The sequence below is a fragment of the Elephantulus edwardii genome, unplaced genomic scaffold, assembly GCF_000299155.1.
Source record: "Elephantulus edwardii isolate Elephantulus edwardi_28Jun2011 unplaced genomic scaffold, EleEdw1.0 scaffold00129, whole genome shotgun sequence".
Lineage (NCBI taxonomy): Eukaryota > Metazoa > Chordata > Mammalia > Macroscelidea > Macroscelididae > Elephantulus > Elephantulus edwardii.
The window spans coordinates 6,048,226-6,068,840 of NW_006399879.1; the positions used below are offsets into that span (position 1 = coordinate 6,048,226).

At 47.2% G+C, this 20,615-nt stretch overlaps 1 protein-coding gene across 1 annotated transcript in view; it reads left to right on the forward strand.

The window, feature by feature from the left end:
- GRK4 (G protein-coupled receptor kinase 4) overlaps positions 1 to 20,615 on the forward strand; it is an 82,513-nt gene that overhangs the window by 50,962 nt on the left and 10,936 nt on the right. The window contains exons 8-11 of the mRNA XM_006893658.1: positions 7,736 to 7,876; positions 13,005 to 13,195; positions 15,420 to 15,457; positions 19,996 to 20,085. Coding sequence (XP_006893720.1) covers positions 7,736 to 7,876; positions 13,005 to 13,195; positions 15,420 to 15,457; positions 19,996 to 20,085 — 460 coding nt within the window. The remainder of the gene's footprint in view (positions 1 to 7,735; positions 7,877 to 13,004; positions 13,196 to 15,419; positions 15,458 to 19,995; positions 20,086 to 20,615) is intronic.

Genomic DNA, 20,615 nt, shown 5'->3' on the forward strand with positions numbered 1-20,615 from the left:
ACATTGGGGTTAGGGGGGAATCTAAGAGAGGATAAATAATGAATAGTGCATTGGAACAGATAAAGGAAAGAACTACTTAAAAAGAATATATGATTAATTTGTATGATTTTTATGCATTATTTGTATGAAAGAGTCCAGAAGAAGAGGTGCATGGCAGAGTGGACTAGGAGAGGGGTAGGAGTGGGGAGTGTATTATGCAACAATGAAGGAATTTTTTTCTTTAAAGTAAACTGGTGGGGTGTGGAGGAAAGTCTGCAACAATGAATGAATGAAAATCCAACTTTTCTGTAAACCTTCATTAAAATCACAATGAAAAAGAAAAATTTAAAAAGCTGCACTAAAGGCAGTAACGAAAAATAAGACCCTGGGAATTGATGGATTACCAGATGACATATTTCAACAAACTGGTGCAGCCTGGAGATGCTACTCTCATGTAGCCCAAGAAATTTGGAAGACTCGAAGAAATCCATATTCCCATTCCAAAAATAGATGATCCAACAGAATGTAGACATTACTGAACAGGATCACTAATATCATGCAAATAACATCTTGCCGGACATTATTATTAAAAAACACCTACAACAGTACATTAACACAGAACTTCCTGGAATTAAAACTGGATTCAGAAGAGGCCCTGAAATGCGGGTGACCCTTGCTGATTCAGATGGATCTTGGCTGACAGAGAGAACACCAGAGAGATGTGTTTTCATGGTTATGCAAAGGCTGTGTGGATCATCACAAACTATGGCTAACATTGAGAAGAATGGGAATCCCAGAACACTTGACTGTACTCATGTATAACCTACACATAGACCAAGAAGCAGTTACCCAAAACAAAGCAAGGGGGGGAAAGCACACCAAAGCAAGCAGCACCACATGGTTTAAAATCAGGAAAAGAAGGCAGTGGGTTGTATCAATCTGTGATGAGCAAATAATTTGAGAGGCTGGACGCTATGGAAAAGAATGTGGCATCAGGATTGGAGGGAAATTCATCAATCTGCATTATTCAGATGACATCACTTTGCTGAAGGTGAGGATGACCTAAACCGCTTGCTGCAGAAGATCAAAGCTTACAACCTTCAATATGGATTTTATCTCAATCTCAAGAAAGCAAGCATCCTCACTTCTGGACCCACTGGCGACATTCTAGTAGATGGAGAGAAGACTGAAGCTGTAAACTGTTGCATTTTTTCTTGGTTCCACAATCATCACCCAGGATAGCAACAGTCAAGAAATCAGAAGATGTGTTGCACTGGGGAAAGCTGTCCAGGACCAATGCACAGTCCTAAAGAGCAAGGATAGCAATTTAAAGACTAAGGTGCACCTGATCCAAGCCTTGATATTATCAGTTGCTTGCTTTGCATCTGAAAGTTAGTGAATAAGAATGATGGATGAAGAGGCGACACCTTTGCATTGTGCTGTGAGAGGAGAGTACTGAGTGTCTCATGGACTTGTTGTTTGTTGTTATGTGCCGTCGAGTCACCTGCGACTCATAGCGACCCTGTGTACTAGAGCCCTAAACCCTGCTCTATCCTGTGCCAGCCTCACTGTCTCCAACACACCTACTCCCACTACCCCATTCATTTAATTGATCTATCTCATCTTCCTCTCCTGCACTGTACCTCCACTCTCCCAACCATGAAGTCCATCTCCAAGGACTGGTCCTTGCAACATGCCCAAAGTATGTCAGAGGAAGCTTCAGAATCCTTGCCTCCAAGGAGCATTCTGGTTTCACCCTCTCCAGGACAAACTTGTTTGTTCTCCTAGCAGTCCATGGTATAATCAACACTCTTCTCCAGCACCACAGCTCAAAGGCATCAATTCTCTCTCTAGGACTAGCAAAAGAATAAACATGTTTGTCTTAGAGAAAGTACAACCAAGGTGCTCCATAGAGACAAGGAGAAAGTAAGACTTCACTCACATACTTTGGACATGTTGTCAGGAGCAAGTCCTTGGAGAAACACATCTTGCTGGGAGAAGTGAAGGGTCAGAGAGAGAGACCAACCTTCCCTGAGATGCTTTGACACGGTGACTTTCACAGTCGAATTGAGTGTATCGGAGATGTGAGGATGGAGCATGGTTCTTATCTGTTGTTCCTGGGGGTTGCTGTGCATTGTAGTTGAATGGACGGCACCCAGCAACAACATCCTACATAGAAGGACCCTGGTGAGAACACAGAAGGAGACCCAGCTACCTCTGGTCATCTGATATTTCACAAGGACATCACAGCTATCAAATGGTGCCGGCAAAACTGGACCTCCACCTGCAGAAAGCTCAAGCAGGATCCACATCTTACATCACACACAAAAATCCGCTCAAGGTGGATCAGAGACCTGGCAGTAAAGCCCCAAACCATAAAGTTCCTAAGAGACAAACTGGGATCAAGCTTAGAAGCGCTAGTCCAAGGTATAAAGAAAATGCCAAATACAGCCAGAAATGCACAGTCTAAAGAGGATAAAACTGATGAATGGGACCTTCTAAAGATTAAATCCCTCTGTGCATCAAAAACTTTTTTCAACAGGGAGAAAAGAAAACCTACCAACTGAAAACATCATGCTGGGTAGAGTAGAGGGACAGCGCAGGAGGGGAAGACCTTCTATGAGGTGGATTGATTCAGTGACTGGGGTAATCGGGATGGGAGTGTCAGAGGCAGTGCGATTGGCACAGGATAGAGCAGGGTTTAGGGCTGTTGTACATAGGGTCGCTATGAGTCACAAACGACTCGACGACACATAACAACAACAAGAACAACAACCAACTGAAAATAAATATTTGTTAATACTATCGCAGACAAGAATCTCATAAGAAAAGTTTACAGAATACTCCTGATCCTCTGCAAGAAAAAGACTGATAACCCAATTACAAAATGGACAAAAGGCATGGAAAGGATTTTCACAGAGGAAGAGACTCAAATGGCAAATGGACACATGAAGAAATGCTTAAAATCACTGGCAATAAGAGAGATGCAAATCAAAACCACAATGAGGTACGATCTCACTCCAGTAACAGTGGCAAAGTTTAACAGGGCAGCAAGTGATAACTGTTGGAGAGGATGTGACGAGAAAGGAACTCTTTTACACTGTTGGTGGGATTGTACAGTCATCCTGGAAGACAGTTTGATGCTTCCTCAAAAAAGCTGAACATAGAAATTCCACATGACCCAGATGTTCCACTACTTGGAATATTGTTGTTATGTACCGCCAAATCACTTGCAACGCATAGCGACTCTATGTACAACAGCCTTAAACTCTGCTCTATCCCTTGACAATCTCATTGTCTCTGACACTCCTATCCCCATTACCTTAGCAATAGAATCAATCCATCTCATCGAGGGTCTTCCTCTCCTGTGCTGTCCCTCAACCCTCCCAAGCATGGTGTCCCTCTCCAAGGACTGGTCCCTCCTTGCAACATGAGAACTGAGGCACAAATGGAGACTTGTACACCAGTATTCCTAGCAGTATTATTCACCATCACAAGACCATGGTAACAGCCCAGATGTGCAGCCACCATTGAATGGATTGAGAAATTATGGTATATTCACATGGTAGAATACTATGCAGCACGCATAATCCGTGATTTTGTAAATTCTTACCTAACTCAGGAGGAACCGGAAAGCATTATGCTGAGTGAACTAGCACAGTCCCACAGGACAAATATTGAGTAAACCCATTATTGTAGAATGAATATAAGGATCCAAGGGGGGAGGGAAGCAGAGGAATGACGATATGCTGGGGGAGGGGAGATTAATCATGGGGTTGGACAATTAGATGGGTTGGGGGTGAGGGAAATTGGAAGAATATGTTCTAGAAAACAATGTATTTGCATTTTGAATTTGTTGTTTGTTGTTATGTGCTGTCGAGTCGTTTGCGACTCATAGCGACCCTATGTACAACAGCCTTAAACCACTGCTCTATCCTGTGCCAGTCTCACTGTCTCTGACACACCCATCCCAATTACCCCAATCACTGAATCAATCCACCTCATAGAGGGTCTTCCCCTCCTGCGCTGTCCCTCTACCAAGCATGATGTCCCTCTCTAAAGACCTGTCTCTCCTTACAACATGTCCAAAGTATGTCAGATGAAGCCCCAGAATCCTTGCCTCCAAGGAGCAGCCTGGTTTAACCCTCTCTAGGATGAATCTGTTTGTTTTCTTGGCAGTCCACAGTACATTCAATCCTCTTCTCCAGCTCCACAGCTCAAAGGCGTCAGTTCTCCTTCTATCCTCCCTAGTCATTGTCCAACTCTCTGATGCATTTAGTATAATTAAAAAAAAAATTTAAAAACTTGCAAAGAATTTAAAAAAGAAGAGCCCCGGTGGGGTAAGGAGCTCTCTGTGGGGCTTCTAACCAAATGGTCAGCAGTTTCTGCTGGGAGCGAGATGAGTCTGCTCCTGTTAAAACTGCAGCCTTGCAGTGGGATATCCACCCACCCCCATTCTCCACAGAGGTCGCTGGAACAGTGGAGAGTGCAGCCGGTAGTTCTGTTGTTGTTGATTTAACCCCTTTGTGAAGTGTGTGGAGAGACCACGTTTAGTTCAGCAACCAGGAGAGGCCGGCACTACTGCGTGTTTAAGTATAAAGTGGACTGCTCTGCCCGATGGCGTTGAAATCATTCTGCCCCTAAATCACAGCCAGCCGTGGCCAAGAAAGAGCAGCTTGCAGGTGGGACCACGACAGCGTGGTGATCTGACATGGGAAGACACGGGGCCGCATCATCTTTTGGGGGAAGCCAGCATCATGACGCCTTGTGCGTAGGGCTGGTAAGCCGGTCACACGTTTGGGACTTCCCAAGTCTTCTTAAAAGTCTAATGTGTGAAGTTCCTCCCAGGGTAGGACGTAATTTTCCTTCTTCAGTTCACATGGTTTTACCTTTTTTGTGACTCCACTTTGTCAGAGGACAAGATAAACAGTTTTGGGAATACAAATTTTCCGTTTCCAAAAGAATGGTGTTCTGCACACCCATGTTTATCACAGCTTTGTTTACAATAATAGCAAAGAGTTGGAAGCAACCTAAGGGTCCATCAACAAACAAATGGATAGGGAAGCTGTGGTATATCCACACAATTGAATACTCCACCACATTGAAAAACAAGGAACTCATGCAATATTATTCAAAGTGGGTGATCCTGGAGGACATTAAGCTGAGTGAAATATCTCAGTCACAAAGGGACAAACACTGCATGGTGCCACTGTTGTAGAATGGGTCTGACATCAGGGTGGGGGTAAGACAGAAAAAACTGGATAAATTATGTATATTGTATTGAAACAGATGAGGGAAATAACAGATTAGAAGTGATATATGATTGAGTATTATGGTTAGCACAGGAATCCAGAATTACGTTGCATAGAGAAGTGTACTCGGGGTGGGGTGGGGAGAAGGGATGTGGGAATTGTATACTAATGAAGGAATTTTTTTTCCTTTTTCTTTTCGGAGCGGGGAGCGAGCTGGTGGGGAGGGGTGGGCAGGGAGAAAAGTGCGGCAATGGATGAATGGAAATCCAAAACCTCTGTAAATGTCTATTAAAATTAATAATAAAAAAAGACGTAAACACACACACACACACACACACACACACACACGAATGGTGTTCTCACTAAGCTCCGTGGCACTTTAGACATCAGCTCTTCTCGCCAGCCGTCACTGCAGCACCTTGATGTGGGTTTCTGAACAACTGGGCAGAGCAGCGAGCCACTGTGTGTTTTCTCAAACTTCATTACTATGTGCTCCCTCAGTGACCAGTGGGGGCCTCACTAGGACATTCTGTTTCTTCCTGAGGGTCCAGAGGGGGCTTCACTGCTCTGTTTTGTGTCCTGAGGGTCCAGTGGAGGCTTCACTACTGTGTCCTGTGTCCTCCCGAGGGTCCAGGGGGGACTTGAGGATGGCATTCTTTGCCTTGAGTGTCCAGTTGTGGCAGCCTGTCTGCCCTCGTGTTGAGAGGCCCCATGGCCCTTTGAGTCAGAATCCTGAACTCAATCCATTTTGAGACACTCGCGCCAAGGCCAGCAGCAGGTGCTCATGGGAAGACTTAGTGATGGTAACTTTGGAAAGGTCAAGGTGCAGTGAGGCTGAAATTAAAAATTCTATTTAAAATGTAATTAAATTTAAAAATCTAATTAAAAATCCTATTTTAGAGAAATGTTTAATGATGGGAACAGTTACAACGTGAAGTTTTTAAGGGAGGCTGTAGATTCCACAGCATAAGCCCAGTACTGCTGGGGAAGGGAGAGCAGCAGGTTTTTACTAAATGCTGGAAGCACACACAGGAGAATGTGAGTGATTGTTACCAATTAGTTCGTGTTGTTTGGTGCCATCAGGTCAAGGACGACTCACAGTGACTCTATGAACAAGAGAGCTGAACCCTGTTCTATCCTGCGCCATCCTCACATTTTCCAACACACAAGAGTCCATTGCAACAGTCAGTGTCAGTCCACCTGGTCGAGGGTCTTCCTCTCCTTCGCTGTCCCTCCACCCTTCCCAGCATCATGTCCCCCTCCAAGAAATAGTCCATCTTTGCAACAGGCCCAAAGTAGGTGAGGCAAAGCCTCATCATCCTTGCCTCCAACGAGCACTCTGACTGCTCCCTCTGCAGGACACATCTGTTCATTTTCTGGGCCCTTCATGGGATGTTCAGGGCAATTCTCCAACACCACAGCGCAAAGACATCGATTCTTTCCTGTCATCTGAATTCATTGTCATTCTTGGGATTGAAAGTGCATTATTTTCATCTTTGTCCATATTAATACTTCTAGGATTTTCCTAGAATGAACACTATATATTAACTTTACCATCAAAATGATTTATTGTTGCATGAAATTTCATCCTTTCTTGTATTTGCTGTTAAGATAACGCATGGAGGGGTGTGCGCACATGGGTGTGCGTGTCTGTGTGCACAGAGTAGTGCGAGGCACATGGAACAAGACAGCGGGGGTGTGGTAACCGCACAGACTGACTGATGTGCACGTGCACGCTCGCCATGCCATGCTTTCCTCGTTTGCATGTTTAAAACTCTTCATAACAAGATGAAGCAATATACACGTTACGAAATATACACGAATACACAATATACACGAACGAAAACTTTAGAGTCTGAGTACTATAGATAGAATGTATTTCTTCATATGCTTAAACTTTTCATTAAAACATCAACCTCATCCCAAGAGTCCACAATTAAGGTTGCATAGTGGAATGTACTTGGGGCAGTGGGAGGGGTGCTGGGGGACTGTGTACCAGGGAGGGAGTGTTTCTTTTACTTTTGAAAGAGGAGCGAACTGGGGTTGGGAGTAGGGCTAGGCCAGGAAAGAAGTGCAGCAATGAATGAATGGAAATCCAAAATCTCTGTAAATGCTCCATAAAATTATTTTTTTTAAAAAAGAGTTTACAAATAGATAAAATGTCATTAAGAAAAAAATAACATTCTTGTGATTTATAGTTTTTTTTTAAAAAAACTATTTAAAAGTAAAAATATGGCATATGCAAAATTTGAAAAAAAACATCGACCTCTGAAGTGAGGCATGTTTGAAGTAGGCACTGTGCCCTGACCTGGCATCCTGGAACTTACAGTGTGCACCTTGGTGCGCCTGCGTCCTGTGTCATGCCTCCACATGTCTGTCCCCTCCACCAAGGGTTGTTCACACGCTGAGTGTGGTGATGCCCTTCACGGCGGAGAGGAGGGCGTTTTCAGCAGGAGGGACACCTGGGGTGCATGATCTTTTTAATGTATTTTAATTTTATACAGGTATGGGCCTGCCAAGTGCGTGCCACGGGAAAAATGTATGCTTGTAAAAAACTAGAAAAGAAGAGAATCAAGAAGAGGAGAGGAGAAACTATGGCTCTAAACGAGAAGAGACTCCTGGAGAAGGTGCAGAGCCGATTTGTAGTAAGTGTCTTGCTGACTGCGCCCTGGTTGACACACAGCACTGGTGTGCAGAGATCGCTCTCCCTGGAGCCCTTGAACTTGAAGGGCTGTCTCTGAGTTGGTGCAGGCTTTCACTGCGGGCACCATTAGCAAGAGCTGGCTGGCGTGGCAGTTCTGTTTTCAGCCCCAACCCACTGGTGTGCTTCCACCCTCACCCCTTTTACTTTTGCTCTTGCCCTCCTGCCAGCGCTCTGGTAGCCTAGTCGTAAAGAATGGCACTGCAGTCCCAAAGGCACACAGTTCAAATCCACCAGCTGCTCTGCAGTTTACTGCCTCTGAAAACCGGCTGGACGGTCAGCGGGACAGTTGGTACGGTCTGACTCAGCAGTGTACAACAGCAACAGCTGCACAGCTGGATCCTACAGAATAAAGTTGGATAGAAACAGTGACAACCAATGCCCTGTTCTCACTTTAGACCCTGGACCGGGAGGGTTCCAGCATGTCTGCTCCGGGTCTGAGGTGGATTGGACAGCTTTCAGGGAGGCAAGCCCATTGTTCCAGTCACCATGTCAGTCTGTCTTGTTGAGGGTCTTCCTCTCTTACGCTGACCCTCCACCTTTCCAGGCATGGTATCTTTCTCCAAGGATTAGCCCTCCTAACAACCTGCCCAAAGTATAGAAGACTCGGTTTCCTCATCCTTGGTCTAAGGAGCACCCTGATCTCACCTCTCCAGGACAGACTTGTTGGTTCTCCTGGCATTTCATGGGAGGTTCCGTACTCTTCACCAACATGACGGCTCAAAGGTATCCGTGCTGCTTCTGGCGTCCTGCTTCGTGGTCCTCCTTTCAGATGCATAGCACTGAGAAAACCACAGCTTGAGTTAGGCGCACCTTAGTTTTTAATGAGCATCGTTGCTCTTCATTCGCCTACGACTCGACAGAAAACATCATCATCTTAACATCAGGAAGGCAGATATCCTCACCACTGGACTGATGGGCAACATCCTGATAGATCGAGAAAAGACTGAAATTGTCGATGATTTTATCGCGCTTGTATTCACCGTCAACACCCTTGGTACAGGCAGTCAGGAAATCAAGAGACATGCTGCTTTGGGCAAGTCCACAGTCAGCGACTCTGCAAAGTACTGAGGGAAAGTGATGTTAGTTTGAAGATTAGGGTGAACCTGATTCAGACCATGGTCTTTTCGTTCACTTGCTGTGCACCTGAGAGCTAGATAATGACTAAGGGTGACAGAAGACTCGACGCCTGTGAGCTGTGGTGTTAGAGAAGAGCACAGAACCTCCCATGACGGCCGAAAGAACAAACAGATACGCCTTGGAGAAGGTGACCGGCATGCTTCCTGGACGCCAGGCTGGTGAAGCCTCCTGTCACATAGTCTGGGCGTGTTTCTGGGAGAGGATATTCCTTGGAAAGGGACATTATGTTTGGAAAGGTGGAGGGTCGGTGAAAGGAAGACCCTCAACCAGATGGACTGACACAGTAATGGGCTCGAGGGGGGTCATTGGTGGTGAAGACGGCACAGGACAGGACAGGGCTCAGGTCTGTTGTTCACAAGGTCGCCATGAGTTGTACTGGACTTGACAGCATCTAACAACAACAGCATGTTGGTTGTTGGCCCAGTAGTGAAGATGTTGGTTTCTTGATGTTGAGCTGTAATCCATCCTGAAAGCTGTAGTTTTTAAATTATGCAAAGAGCTAGAGTCAGAAAATAAAAGGGAAGGACTTGCTTGGCATTTCTTAAATTGACTCAGGCCTTGAGATGTGATACTAAAGGAGCCGTGGGCAAAATGCTGACCGCTCCCGGAGGTACTGGGAGAATACGGAAGGAATACACAGAGCCGCACACCAGAAAGTATCGAACCGTGTCAGGAAATAGCATATGATTGAGAATGAATGGGAAGAAGTTCAAGCTGCACTCAAAGCATTGGCCAAAAAATAAGAAAAGGAAGATTCTCACCACTGGGCCAGTTAGCAGCTTCATGATGGACGGAGAAGACTTTGAGGTTGTTAACAACTTCAGCTTGCTTGGTTCCACCGTCATCATCCTTGGCACCAGCAGTAAGGAAATCAAAAGGAGAATTGCATTGGGAAAGTCTGCTCTAGAGTCCTGGAGAGCACTGATCTCAGTCTGGAGACTAAAGTGCACCGGAGCCGGCCCGTGGTCTTTGCCGTTACTTGCTCTGCGTCAGAGAGCTGGACAATGACTAAGGATGACAGGAGAAGGATCAATGCCTTTCCGTTGTGGCGCTGGAGACGAATGTTTAACATCACATGTACTGTCAGGAGAACAAACAAGTTTGTCCTGGACAGGGTGAAACCAGGCTGTTCCCTGGAGGCAAGGATTTTGAGGCTCTGCCTCACATACTCTGGGCGTGTGGCCAGGAGGGATGAGTCCTTGGAGAGGGACATTGTGCTTGGAAGGGTGGAGGGACAGCGCAGGAGAGGAAGACCCAGGATGAGATGGATCGACTCAGTGACTGGAGAAATGGGATTAAGTCTGTCGGAGATGATGAGCTTGGCTCAGTATCAAGCAGGTTTCAGAGCTGTTGTACATAGGATCACTGAGTCACAGGTGACTCAGTGGCACGTAACAGCAACAATAGCTGGAATACCGATAACATATTCTAATGAACAGATGGGGCCCTGGATGTGCTCTCCAGATTGTGTCAGGAAATCTAGAGGAAGGACAGCTGTCTGGCCAACAGAGTGGAAGAGATCCATCTTTGTTCCCATTCCCACAATAGGTGAGCCAATGGAAATTCTAGAACAGTGTCATTAATACCACATGCAAGCAGTATCTTGTTAAATGTTATTTAAAAACCTGCGGGAACATGGTGCAAACACTATTGGAAGGCAGTTCAGGGCTTTCTTAAAAAGCTAGAAATAGAAATGCCGTTTGACCCAGTAATGCCACTACTGGGACTATACCTGAAAGAAACCAGAACCGCCATCCAAACAGATATGCACACCCATGTTTATTGCTACATCATTTTCAGTAGCAAAGAGATGGGAGCAACCCGAGTGCCCATCAACAAATGAATGGATAGAAAAATGATGGTATATTCCTACAAAGGAATACTGTGCAGCCCTGAAAAACAATGAACTCATTAAACCGTACACAGTGTGGGTGACTCTGCAGGACATTATGCTGGGTGAAATATCTCAGTCACAAAAGGACAAATACTGCATAGCACCACTGTTATAAAGCAGGTCTGACATGAGGGCTTGGGAGGAGAATAGGATATGAGTGGATAGATAATGAATGTTGCACTTGAATAGGTGAAGGAAAGAACTGTTTAAAGGGAATATATGATTGGACATTATATGTATGACAATAGCTCAGAATAACACTGCAGAGAGGACTGGGTGGGAGGTGGGAGGTAATTGTGCAACAAAAAAAGTTTTATTTAAAAAAAAAAGTGAACAGGGGAGAGGGAAGAGAAGAAGTTGTTATTGTTATGTGCCGTCGAGTTGCTTGTGATTCATAGCGACCCTATGTACAACAGCCCTAAACCCTGCTCTATCCTGTGCCAATTGCACCGCCTCTGACACACCCATCCCGATTACCCCAGTCACCGAATCAATCCACCTCATAGAGGGTCTTCCCCTCCTGCGCTGTCCCTCTACCCTACCAAGCATGATGTCCCTCTCCAAGGACCTCTCCCTCCTTGCAACATGTCCAAAGTATGTCAAAGCCCCAGAATCCTAGCCTCCAAGGAGTAGCCTGGTTTAACCCTCTCCAGGATGAATCTGTTTGTTTTCTTGGCAGTCCAGGGTACGTTCAATACTCTTCTCCAGCACCACAGCTCAAAGACATCAATTCTCCTTCTATCCTCCCTAGTCATTGTCCAACTCTCTGATGCATAACAAGTGATTGCAAAGACCATGGCCTGTATCAGGTGCACCTTAGTCTCCAGAGAGACACTGTTGCTCTTGAGTACTTTAGAGAGGTCCCTAACCGCAGACTTTCCTATCACGATACATTTTTTATTTCCTGGCTACTGGTGCCAAGAGTGTTGACCGTGGAGCCGAGCAAACTGAAGCTGTGAACAATCTCAATCTCTTCGCCATCCATCCTGATGCTGCCAATTGGCCCAGTGGTGAGAATCTTTGTCTTCTTGACATTGAGTCTCAGTCCATACTGAAGGCTGCAGTCCTTGACCCTTTGGAGCAAGTGCATGAGGTCCTCCTCAGTTTCAGCAAGCAGGGTTGTGTCATCTGCATAATGCAGATTGTTAATAGATCTTCCACCAATCCTGACGCCACATTTCTCCTCATAGAGCCCAGCCTCTCAGATAATCTGTTCTGTATACAGGTTGAAAAGGTATGGAGATAGGAAGGGAGGAGGTAAAAATGCGCAACGTAAATGAATGAAAATCTAACTTCTGTAAACTTTCATTAAAATCACAAAATTTAAAAACTTATATAAAATATAACCTACAAGAACAGTATAGCAGCAAGAGAACTGCCAGAGGCTTGAGCAGGGCTTTAAAGAGGCTGTGTAGCACCAGGGATAGCAATTCTGTATCAAATAGATCGTGGTCAAGAGCAGAGAATACCAGAAGAGTGTCTATTTGTACTTTATTGACTATGTAAAGGCGTGTGACTGTGGGTCACAAGTTACAGCTACCAGTGTGAAGAATGGGAATCCCAGAACACGTGACTGTGCTCCTGCACAACCTGTATCTAAACCAGTGCACAGTTTTCAGAACAGCAAGGGAACATGGCACGTTTTAAATCAAGAAAGGTACGCATCAGGGCTGTACCCTTTCTCCATACTGATTGAGTTTGCATGCTGAACAAATTACTTGAGAAGGTGGATTTATGAAGAAGAATGTGGCATCAGGATCAGAGGAAAACTCATCAACAGCCTGCGTTATGCAGACGACACGACCTTGCTCGCTGGAAGGGCTGAGAACTTGAAGCGCTTAGCTTACAGGAGCGCCCACAAATGGCGTTTGTATGCTGCAGGGTGAGAGGTGACTCGGCTGACCCGGGAAGGCCTTCACAGGTGGTAAACGGGATTTCTAATCTCACACACATTGTTTGAGTCTTGTCTGCACTTCAGTAAATTGCAAGGGAAACCTCAGTTTCTCTCTGTTTGGTTTCTGTGACCCTGTCGTCTTAGGTTAGTTTATCCTACACCTACCAAACCCGAAACGCCTTGTGCTTGGTGCTGACCATTATGAACGGAGGTGACCTGAATTTCCACATTTACAACTTGGGCAGTCCTGGCTTTGATGAGCAGAGAGCCGTGTTCTACGCTGCAGAGCTGTGCTGTGGCCTGCAAGACCTCCAGAAAGAGAGAATTGTGTACAGGTGAGTAAGCCTGAGGCCAGCCGAGGGGCCTGGGGGCCTGCACAAGCCCACCCAGCGGCTCTGGGGCCAACCAGGAGGGCAGCTGAGAGGCCACCCGTGGGCCACTCCTCTGAGCGTGCCTCACGTGCAGAGTTTTTGACTTTGCTGCTGTTGATTCTTTTTATGGGCCCTTGAGTCGACTGTGCCTCACAGTGACCCTGAGACCAGGAGCTTTGAACTCTGTCCTCTCCTGAGCTAACCTCAGCATCTGCCACAGTCACCGTGCTGGTCCCCCTCATCCTGGCCCTTCCTCTACTGCGTAAACCTTCTGCCTTTCCAAGCATGATGTCGATGTCTTGTTTCCAAGGCCCCTCTTGACAACATGCCCAAGTATATAAAATGGAGTTTTCAAACCATTGCTCCCAAGAAGCATCCTCTCCAGTGCAGACTGTTCTCTGGGCAGTCCATAGAACAATCTAGACTCTTCTTCATCATCACAACCCAAAGCCTTCCATTCTTCTTCTGTCATTCTTAGTCATTCGCCAGCTCTCAGCTATATGTTGTTGTTGTTAAGTGCCGTCGAGTAGCAGGCAACTCATAGTGACCCAATGAAGGAGAGTCCTCGACGCTTGGGTGCCTTTCATCTTCTCTCCAGGTTCATAGGGTTTCCGGAGGCAAGCTATTACGGAAGTGGATGCCACTCCTGCTTCCAAGCTCAGCTATATAGCAAGCGATTATAAATACTATGGCTTGGATCAGGTATACCTTAGTCTTAAAATGACATCATTGCTCTTTAGGACTCTGGAGGTGTCCTTGACAGATTTTTTTCCTCCCTATAACTTGTCACATGATCTCCTGACTGCTACTGTTAAGGATGTTGATTGCGGATCTAAACAAAATGAAATAATCAACAACTTCAATCTTTTCTCTATCATGATGCTGCCTGTCGGCCCAGTGGTAAGAATTTTTGTTTCCTCAGTGTTGAGGTGCAGTCTGTATTGAAGGCTGCACTCTTTATCTTCTGCAGGAAGCGCTTCAGGTCCTCCTCAGTTATAGTGAGCAAAGTGATGGTGTCTGCATAATGCAGGTTGTTGATGAGACTTCCTCCACTTCTGATGCCACATTGTTCTTCATAAAATCCAGCCTCTTGAATGATCTGTTGCTATAACATGCAAGCGAAATATTGCTGGAGATTATACAAAAAGGACTAGGTCAGTACATTGACAGAGAACTGCCAGAAATACAAGCTGGATTTAGAGGAGACAATGGCACCAGGGACATCCCTGCTGATGTCAGATCGATCTTGACTGAAAACTTAAAATACCAGTAACATTTTTACTTGTGTTTTATGGACTATGCAAAGACCTTTGACTGTATGGATCACAACAAATTTTGGCTAACATTGAGAAGAATGGGGATCCCAGAACACTTGATTGTGCTCATGTAAAAATCTATACTTAGATCAAGAAGTTGTTTGTCCTGATACAGCAAGGGAACAATGTATTGCTCAAAATCAAGAAAGGTGTGTGTCAGGATACATCCTTTTTCCCTATCCTAGTTTTAACTTTGTTGTTGTTGTTGTCGTTATTATGTGCCATCAAGTCAACTGTGATTCATAGAAACCCTATGCATTCTACCCTGCCCTGTCCTGAGCCAGTCTCACTGACACACCTACCCCCGTTACCCCGGTCGCTGTGCCAAGGAGCAGCATGCTCTCACCCTCTCCAGTACACACCTGTTTGTTCTCTTGGAGGTCCATGGTGTGTTAAATACTCTTCTCGAGCACCACAAGTCAAAGGCATCAATTGTTCTCCTCTCACCCTTAGTCACTGGCCAGCTCTCTGACAGATGGCAGTAATTGTGAAGACCCTGGCCTGCATCAGGCACACCTATGTGGCACACTCTCTAGATGACATTGTTGCTCTTCAGCACTTTGGAGGGGTCCCAACAGCAGATTTTACTAATACAATTCATTTTTTTTGTTGTTGAGGTTTTTTATTTTATATTGATTTGCTTACAAAGTTCATATACATTGTGTTTCACACAGCTGTGTGGCGGTGCTGAGCACCTCTCTGCACTGATCCTGTTGGCCAGGGGTGTGCCAGGTCTGTCCTGTCCTGGATCCACCCAGCTTGGGGCTGTGCCTGACCACTCTTGCTGGTGGCCCTCACCGTGGGAACACCTGGGGGTTTCTGCTGGGGTTGGAGGACTCTGAACAGCTCAGCTCTTGTTTCTTTCCTCACAGAGACCTGAAGCCTGAGAACATCCTGCTGGATGACCGGGGTAAGTGAGCTCACTGCAGCGTCCATAGCTGGTGTGCATGCTTTCTGTGCTTCGCTTACCACGTCTGCACACATGCTGTTACAGAAATGTTATGTTGACCTGGACCAGGGCACATGCCGTGGATGGAATCAGGCGGGGGAGGAAAGAGGGAAAATGAGGAGTATAAAGGGCATTGCGGTTGTTATGTGCCATTGAGTTGCCTGAGACTCACAGCGACCCTATGCACAATAGCTCTGAACCCACCCTGTCCTGACTATACAGGTTTGCATAGACATTAAGCAGTAAGTAATAAGGAAACTGCAACAATCAGTGGTAAGTAATGTCTATGAATAATTTCTGAAAAAAAAACCCAATGTGATTTACACACTTTAATCCATAATATCGATTTTAAAAGAAAACAAACCCCCAGAGATGATGTGCTTTCAGAGGGTTAGTGTTTCATCGTGCTGGTGACTGCTGTGCCGGGTGAAGTGCCTGTGGAGCGCGGCGTGAGGGTGAGGCGGAGGGACACTGACCCAGGTGACCCAGCACCATTCACTGAAAAGACTTTCCATCCCAACTTCCACCAGTTACTGCACGAGACTTTCTCTCTCTCTCTTTTTTAATTATTATTAATGTTAATGAAAGTTTACTTTGGGTTTCCATTCATTCATTGTTGTACTTTTCTACCTGCCCACCCCTCCCCTCCAGATAACTGTTCTCTTTGAAAAGTGAAATTCTTTCATTGTTATAAAATCCCTCACCCCAGGTCCACTCCACTGTGCAGCCTTCATTCTGGACTCCTGTCATGACAGTAATACCTAATCATATATCCCTTTTAAACAGTTCTCTATCTCATCTGTTCCGATGCAGTAGACATCATTTATCCCATCTTTCTCAGTCTCCCCCCCCAACCCCTATGTCATTCCTATTTTGCAGTGGTGGCACTATACAGTATTTGTCCTTTTGTGACTGAGATATTTCACTCAGCATAATGTCCTCCAGGGTCACCCATTTTGAATAATATTGCATGAGTTCCTTGTTTTTCAATGCAGCGTAGTATTCCTTGTGTGAATATACCAGAGCTTCTCTATCCATTTGTTTGTTGATGGGCTCTTAGGTTGTTTCCAACTCTTTGCTGTTGTGAACAAAGCCACGATAAACATGAGTGTGCATATTTTTAAAATAAACTTGGTGAGTGGTGTATGAGCTTACCAGCATTGTCTGCATTTGGAGAGTGGGGGAAACATCTGGACTTGGCGTTAGACGAGCTCCAAAGGGCCATCCAAAGCAGGTGGCTTTTCTCCGCATACACAGGAGCAAGAAACTATGCTGGTCAAGCTTCCGACTGGCCAGCTGCAGTCCCTTCCTTGAGGTCTAGTGGAGTCTGGGACTCGGTGTAACCGAGGAGGCAAACTCACATTTCACGTCCCAGGAGAGACAGCGGACTGACAGGCTCCAGCTCCTGGGAGGACCAGGCATGTCCAGGAAATGAGAGCTCTCTAGGGTCAGGTTTGCTGGTGTGGGCTGAGCTCAAGGGACTCCGTGTGGAGCTGAAACCAGTCAGGCTAACAGATTGCGGGTGTGGCATAACTGCTGTGTAAACACTTCCTCGTTTTCCTCTAGGAAAGTAGAACTCTGTGTTTTGGAAGCATTAGAGGAAAAGTGGGCCAGCGTCTGTCGCATACTGTCCCTGTGACCTGTACCTCTTCAGTGTGCCAGCACTCAGCTGGTTACTGTCGTGTGCCATCGAGGCTGAGCTTTCTCACAGCGGACCCTCCAGAGGCTGTAAATGACGCAGGAGGAGACGGCCATCCTTCTCCCACAGAGGAGCCGATAGATTCAACCCTCGGGCCTATGTGATTGCATCCGATAGAGTTCTGCATTAAGGGAAACTTGGCACCTCAGTTCACCTGGTGATTATGATCAGATGGCCTAATTCCTGTCTTCTCTGTAGGAGTGACCTTGGTTTGCTGGCATTGATATTGCTGTTGTTAAATGCTGTTCGGTCACGTCTGAGTCCTAACGACCCTGTGGACTGCAGCTCAGCTTGTCCAGTCCTGTGCCGCCCTCACTGTGTCCCCCAGGCCTAAGCCTGTGGGCGTAGTGCTGTGTCAGTCCATCTCGTGGAGGGTCTTCCACTCTGCTCACCTTCTCCTGTTCCGAGCGGGATGTCTTTTTCCACAGACTGGCCCTTCCGGAAGCAGGCCCTGACCATGTGAGCCCACCCTCACCGTCCCCACTGGTCAGAAGTATCCTGATTGACTCCCTCCAGCTCGATTTGTTCATTCTTTGGGAGTTTGGTAGTTTTTGTTGTTTTCATAGAGGAGAGGCTTAACACATACTGTGTTTAAGTAGAATTGTATTTTTTTAATTTTAGGCACCAAAACTTTTATTAACCCACCTTCCTACTCTTAACATATTATAAGCCAAGTTAACCACTTTGTTTTTCTTTTTTCTTAAAATCTTTTTTTTATTAGTGTGTGTGTGTGTGTGTGTGTGCCATCAAACCAGATCTGACTGGTACAGGAGGAGATTGTCCTTCCTTCTCCAGCAGAGAGCATCTGGTGGATTCCAACTGCTCATCTCTGGGATTGCAGTGCAGCTTCTTTGCCACTAGGCCACCAGAGCTCACCCAAGTTAGCCACTTTGAACACAGGGTTGTGATAGGAACCGGCATGTTAGGTCAACCCAGACTGGCCTTGACATTTTTCTTTCCTCTCCCAATGTCTGCCTGTCACTTCCATTTTGGCCATCCTTAACAAGCCTGCTCTAACCCCTGTAAAATAGGGACTAAAAGGGCCAGTCTCTCTGGGCCCAGCGCCGGAGAATGCCCAGCACTATGAGAAGGCCGGGCACGGTCATCCACACAGCTCCACGGGGCCCTTGTGTTGAAGGCATCTTCTCATTGGTGCTGGGCTGAGGGACCCGTGAGGACCAGGTAAGGACCACTGCTCCCACCACCTTCAGGACCCTGTGTGCCCCCACGAGTGTCTCCTTCACACCTCCACCATCACAAGGGCTTTGAAAGAGGAGGGACACCGAGGGGGCCAAAGGCTGAGTGACCAGCCCGAGGGAGTCAATCAGGAGGGGCAGAGTGGCAGTGACAAACCAAGCTCAAATGAGTACCATTTGTTCTAGCAAAGAACTGCAGCCTGGCCAGGGACAGCAGTGGAAGGCGAGGGACAGGGCTGGCTTTTGGTGATGGTAGTGGTCAGCTTTGAAGGGGCCATGGGAGGGTATGGCCAGGTGCTTTGTCAGCTTCTCAGTCAGCTTGCCCAGGTGCGCTTCAGCCACTGCCCTGCCCAACTTCGCGGGTGGGAAGTGGACCCCAGAGACATACCTGTCCGGGCGACTGCACAGTTCAGTCTGTATCAGTGCCTGGTTGCTGGAGGAGGTGCTCATCACAAAGCTGGGGTGACTGGCCAGCTGGCCCTCGGCCAGCAGGATGATGCAGCGCCCCCTCCTCAGCCGATCCCCGGGGCCTTCAGTTCACCTTCTCCACAGCATTCAGGTGGAGCCACTTGACTTCCATCTCCACGTCCAGGTGTCCTGTGTTACACGATGGCATCACCCTGCACCTGTGCAAGGTGCCTCAGCCGTGCCCTCCTTCCAGCCTCACCCGTGGCCTCCTTCCAGCCTCACCCGTGGCCTCCTTCCGGGCCTCAGACATAGTGGTTAACTCACCGCCCTCCATGGCTGCCTGCAGCACGACGATCGGTCTATCTCAGTGATACTAACTCAGGCCACAAACCTGTCAGGCCTGGACACAGCCCTTGCCCACGTCGCCATAGCCACCGCCACCTTGCCTGCAATCACATCAGTGGCCCTCTCGGTGCCACCTGTGAGGGATTCCCGGCAGCCATGGAGGCTGCCAAGCTACCAGGCTCTGCTGACAGAGCCCTTGACATTGAAGGCAGGCACCTTCAAATCCCATTGGCCTTCTGATCCAGGTTGTGGACTCCAGTCGCGGTCTCTTCAGAGATACCTGGATACCTGATAAGAGCTGTCAGTACTCATTGTGTTTTGTATATAATTGAATTTTATTTCCCTGAACTCTGTTGCCATTTGTTCCTGAGGAAAAAGAACTCTCCATGGTGTGTTTGCTTTGCTCTTGACCTTCAGCCCACCTGAGTCTGGCCCCTGATAACAGTGTTGGTGGCAGCCTCCGTGTCTGCTGGACGCAGTGACAGAATGGACACTGTGTGCTTTTCAACTGGAACTCTGGTCTAATGGCAAGAAGCTGCTCTGCAGTCCTGAAGGCGTGTGGTTCGAGGCACCAGCCACTCTCCCATGCAATTAACTGCCTCTGAAAACTGGCTGGAGGCTCAGCTTTGGTTGGGTTCCCACCCTGTGGTCCACAACAGCAGCTCTGATTGAGGGGTTTCCTGTCTGCAGCCAGACAGGAATCTACCTGCTGCCTGTGTGGAGCTGAAGTCACTGCAGGCATCTCACTAAACAAGGGACGTCCCTGTCCTTTCTGGTTTCAGCGCATCAGGTGGACTGCATTGCGCCCAGCCCCCATTCTTCTGACGGGTGTCCTGTGTTTGATCACACAGGACACATCCGGATTTCAGATCTCGGGTTAGCTGTGGAGATCCCTGAAGGGGGCACGGTCCGAGGGAGAGTCGGGACCATCGGTTACATGGGTACGTGAGCGCCCACCCAGGGGCACTGCCTGCCTGCCTGTGTGCTGCGTGCCTCAGGAAATCGGATGGGTGCCCCTGCCTGTTCTCACACTGGCTTCTGTCAGACCCGCCCCGTCCACCATCCTCTGTCTGCAGAGGACTCAGTCTCGGTGTCCCCGGGCCAGGCAGCTCTTCGCAGCCTTTTAGAGTGTGTGACTGAATAGTTTTCCATTGATTCATAGATTGGGGCAGCTATCGGCACTGAGTGTCCAATGTTCCATCACCCAGACGAAGCCCTGCACTGTGGGCACTGCTTTCAGTCCCCAAAGCACGACTTTGCTTTCTACCTCTGTGGGTGTGCATCCCGAGTATGCCGTGTGCACAGCACACGACACTGCACACAGCATCTCACATAGCACACGACATTGCACACAGCACACGACATTGCACACAGTACACGACATTGCACACAGCACACGACATTGCACACAGCACACGACACTGTACACAGCACACGACATTGCACACAGCACACGACATTGCACACAGCA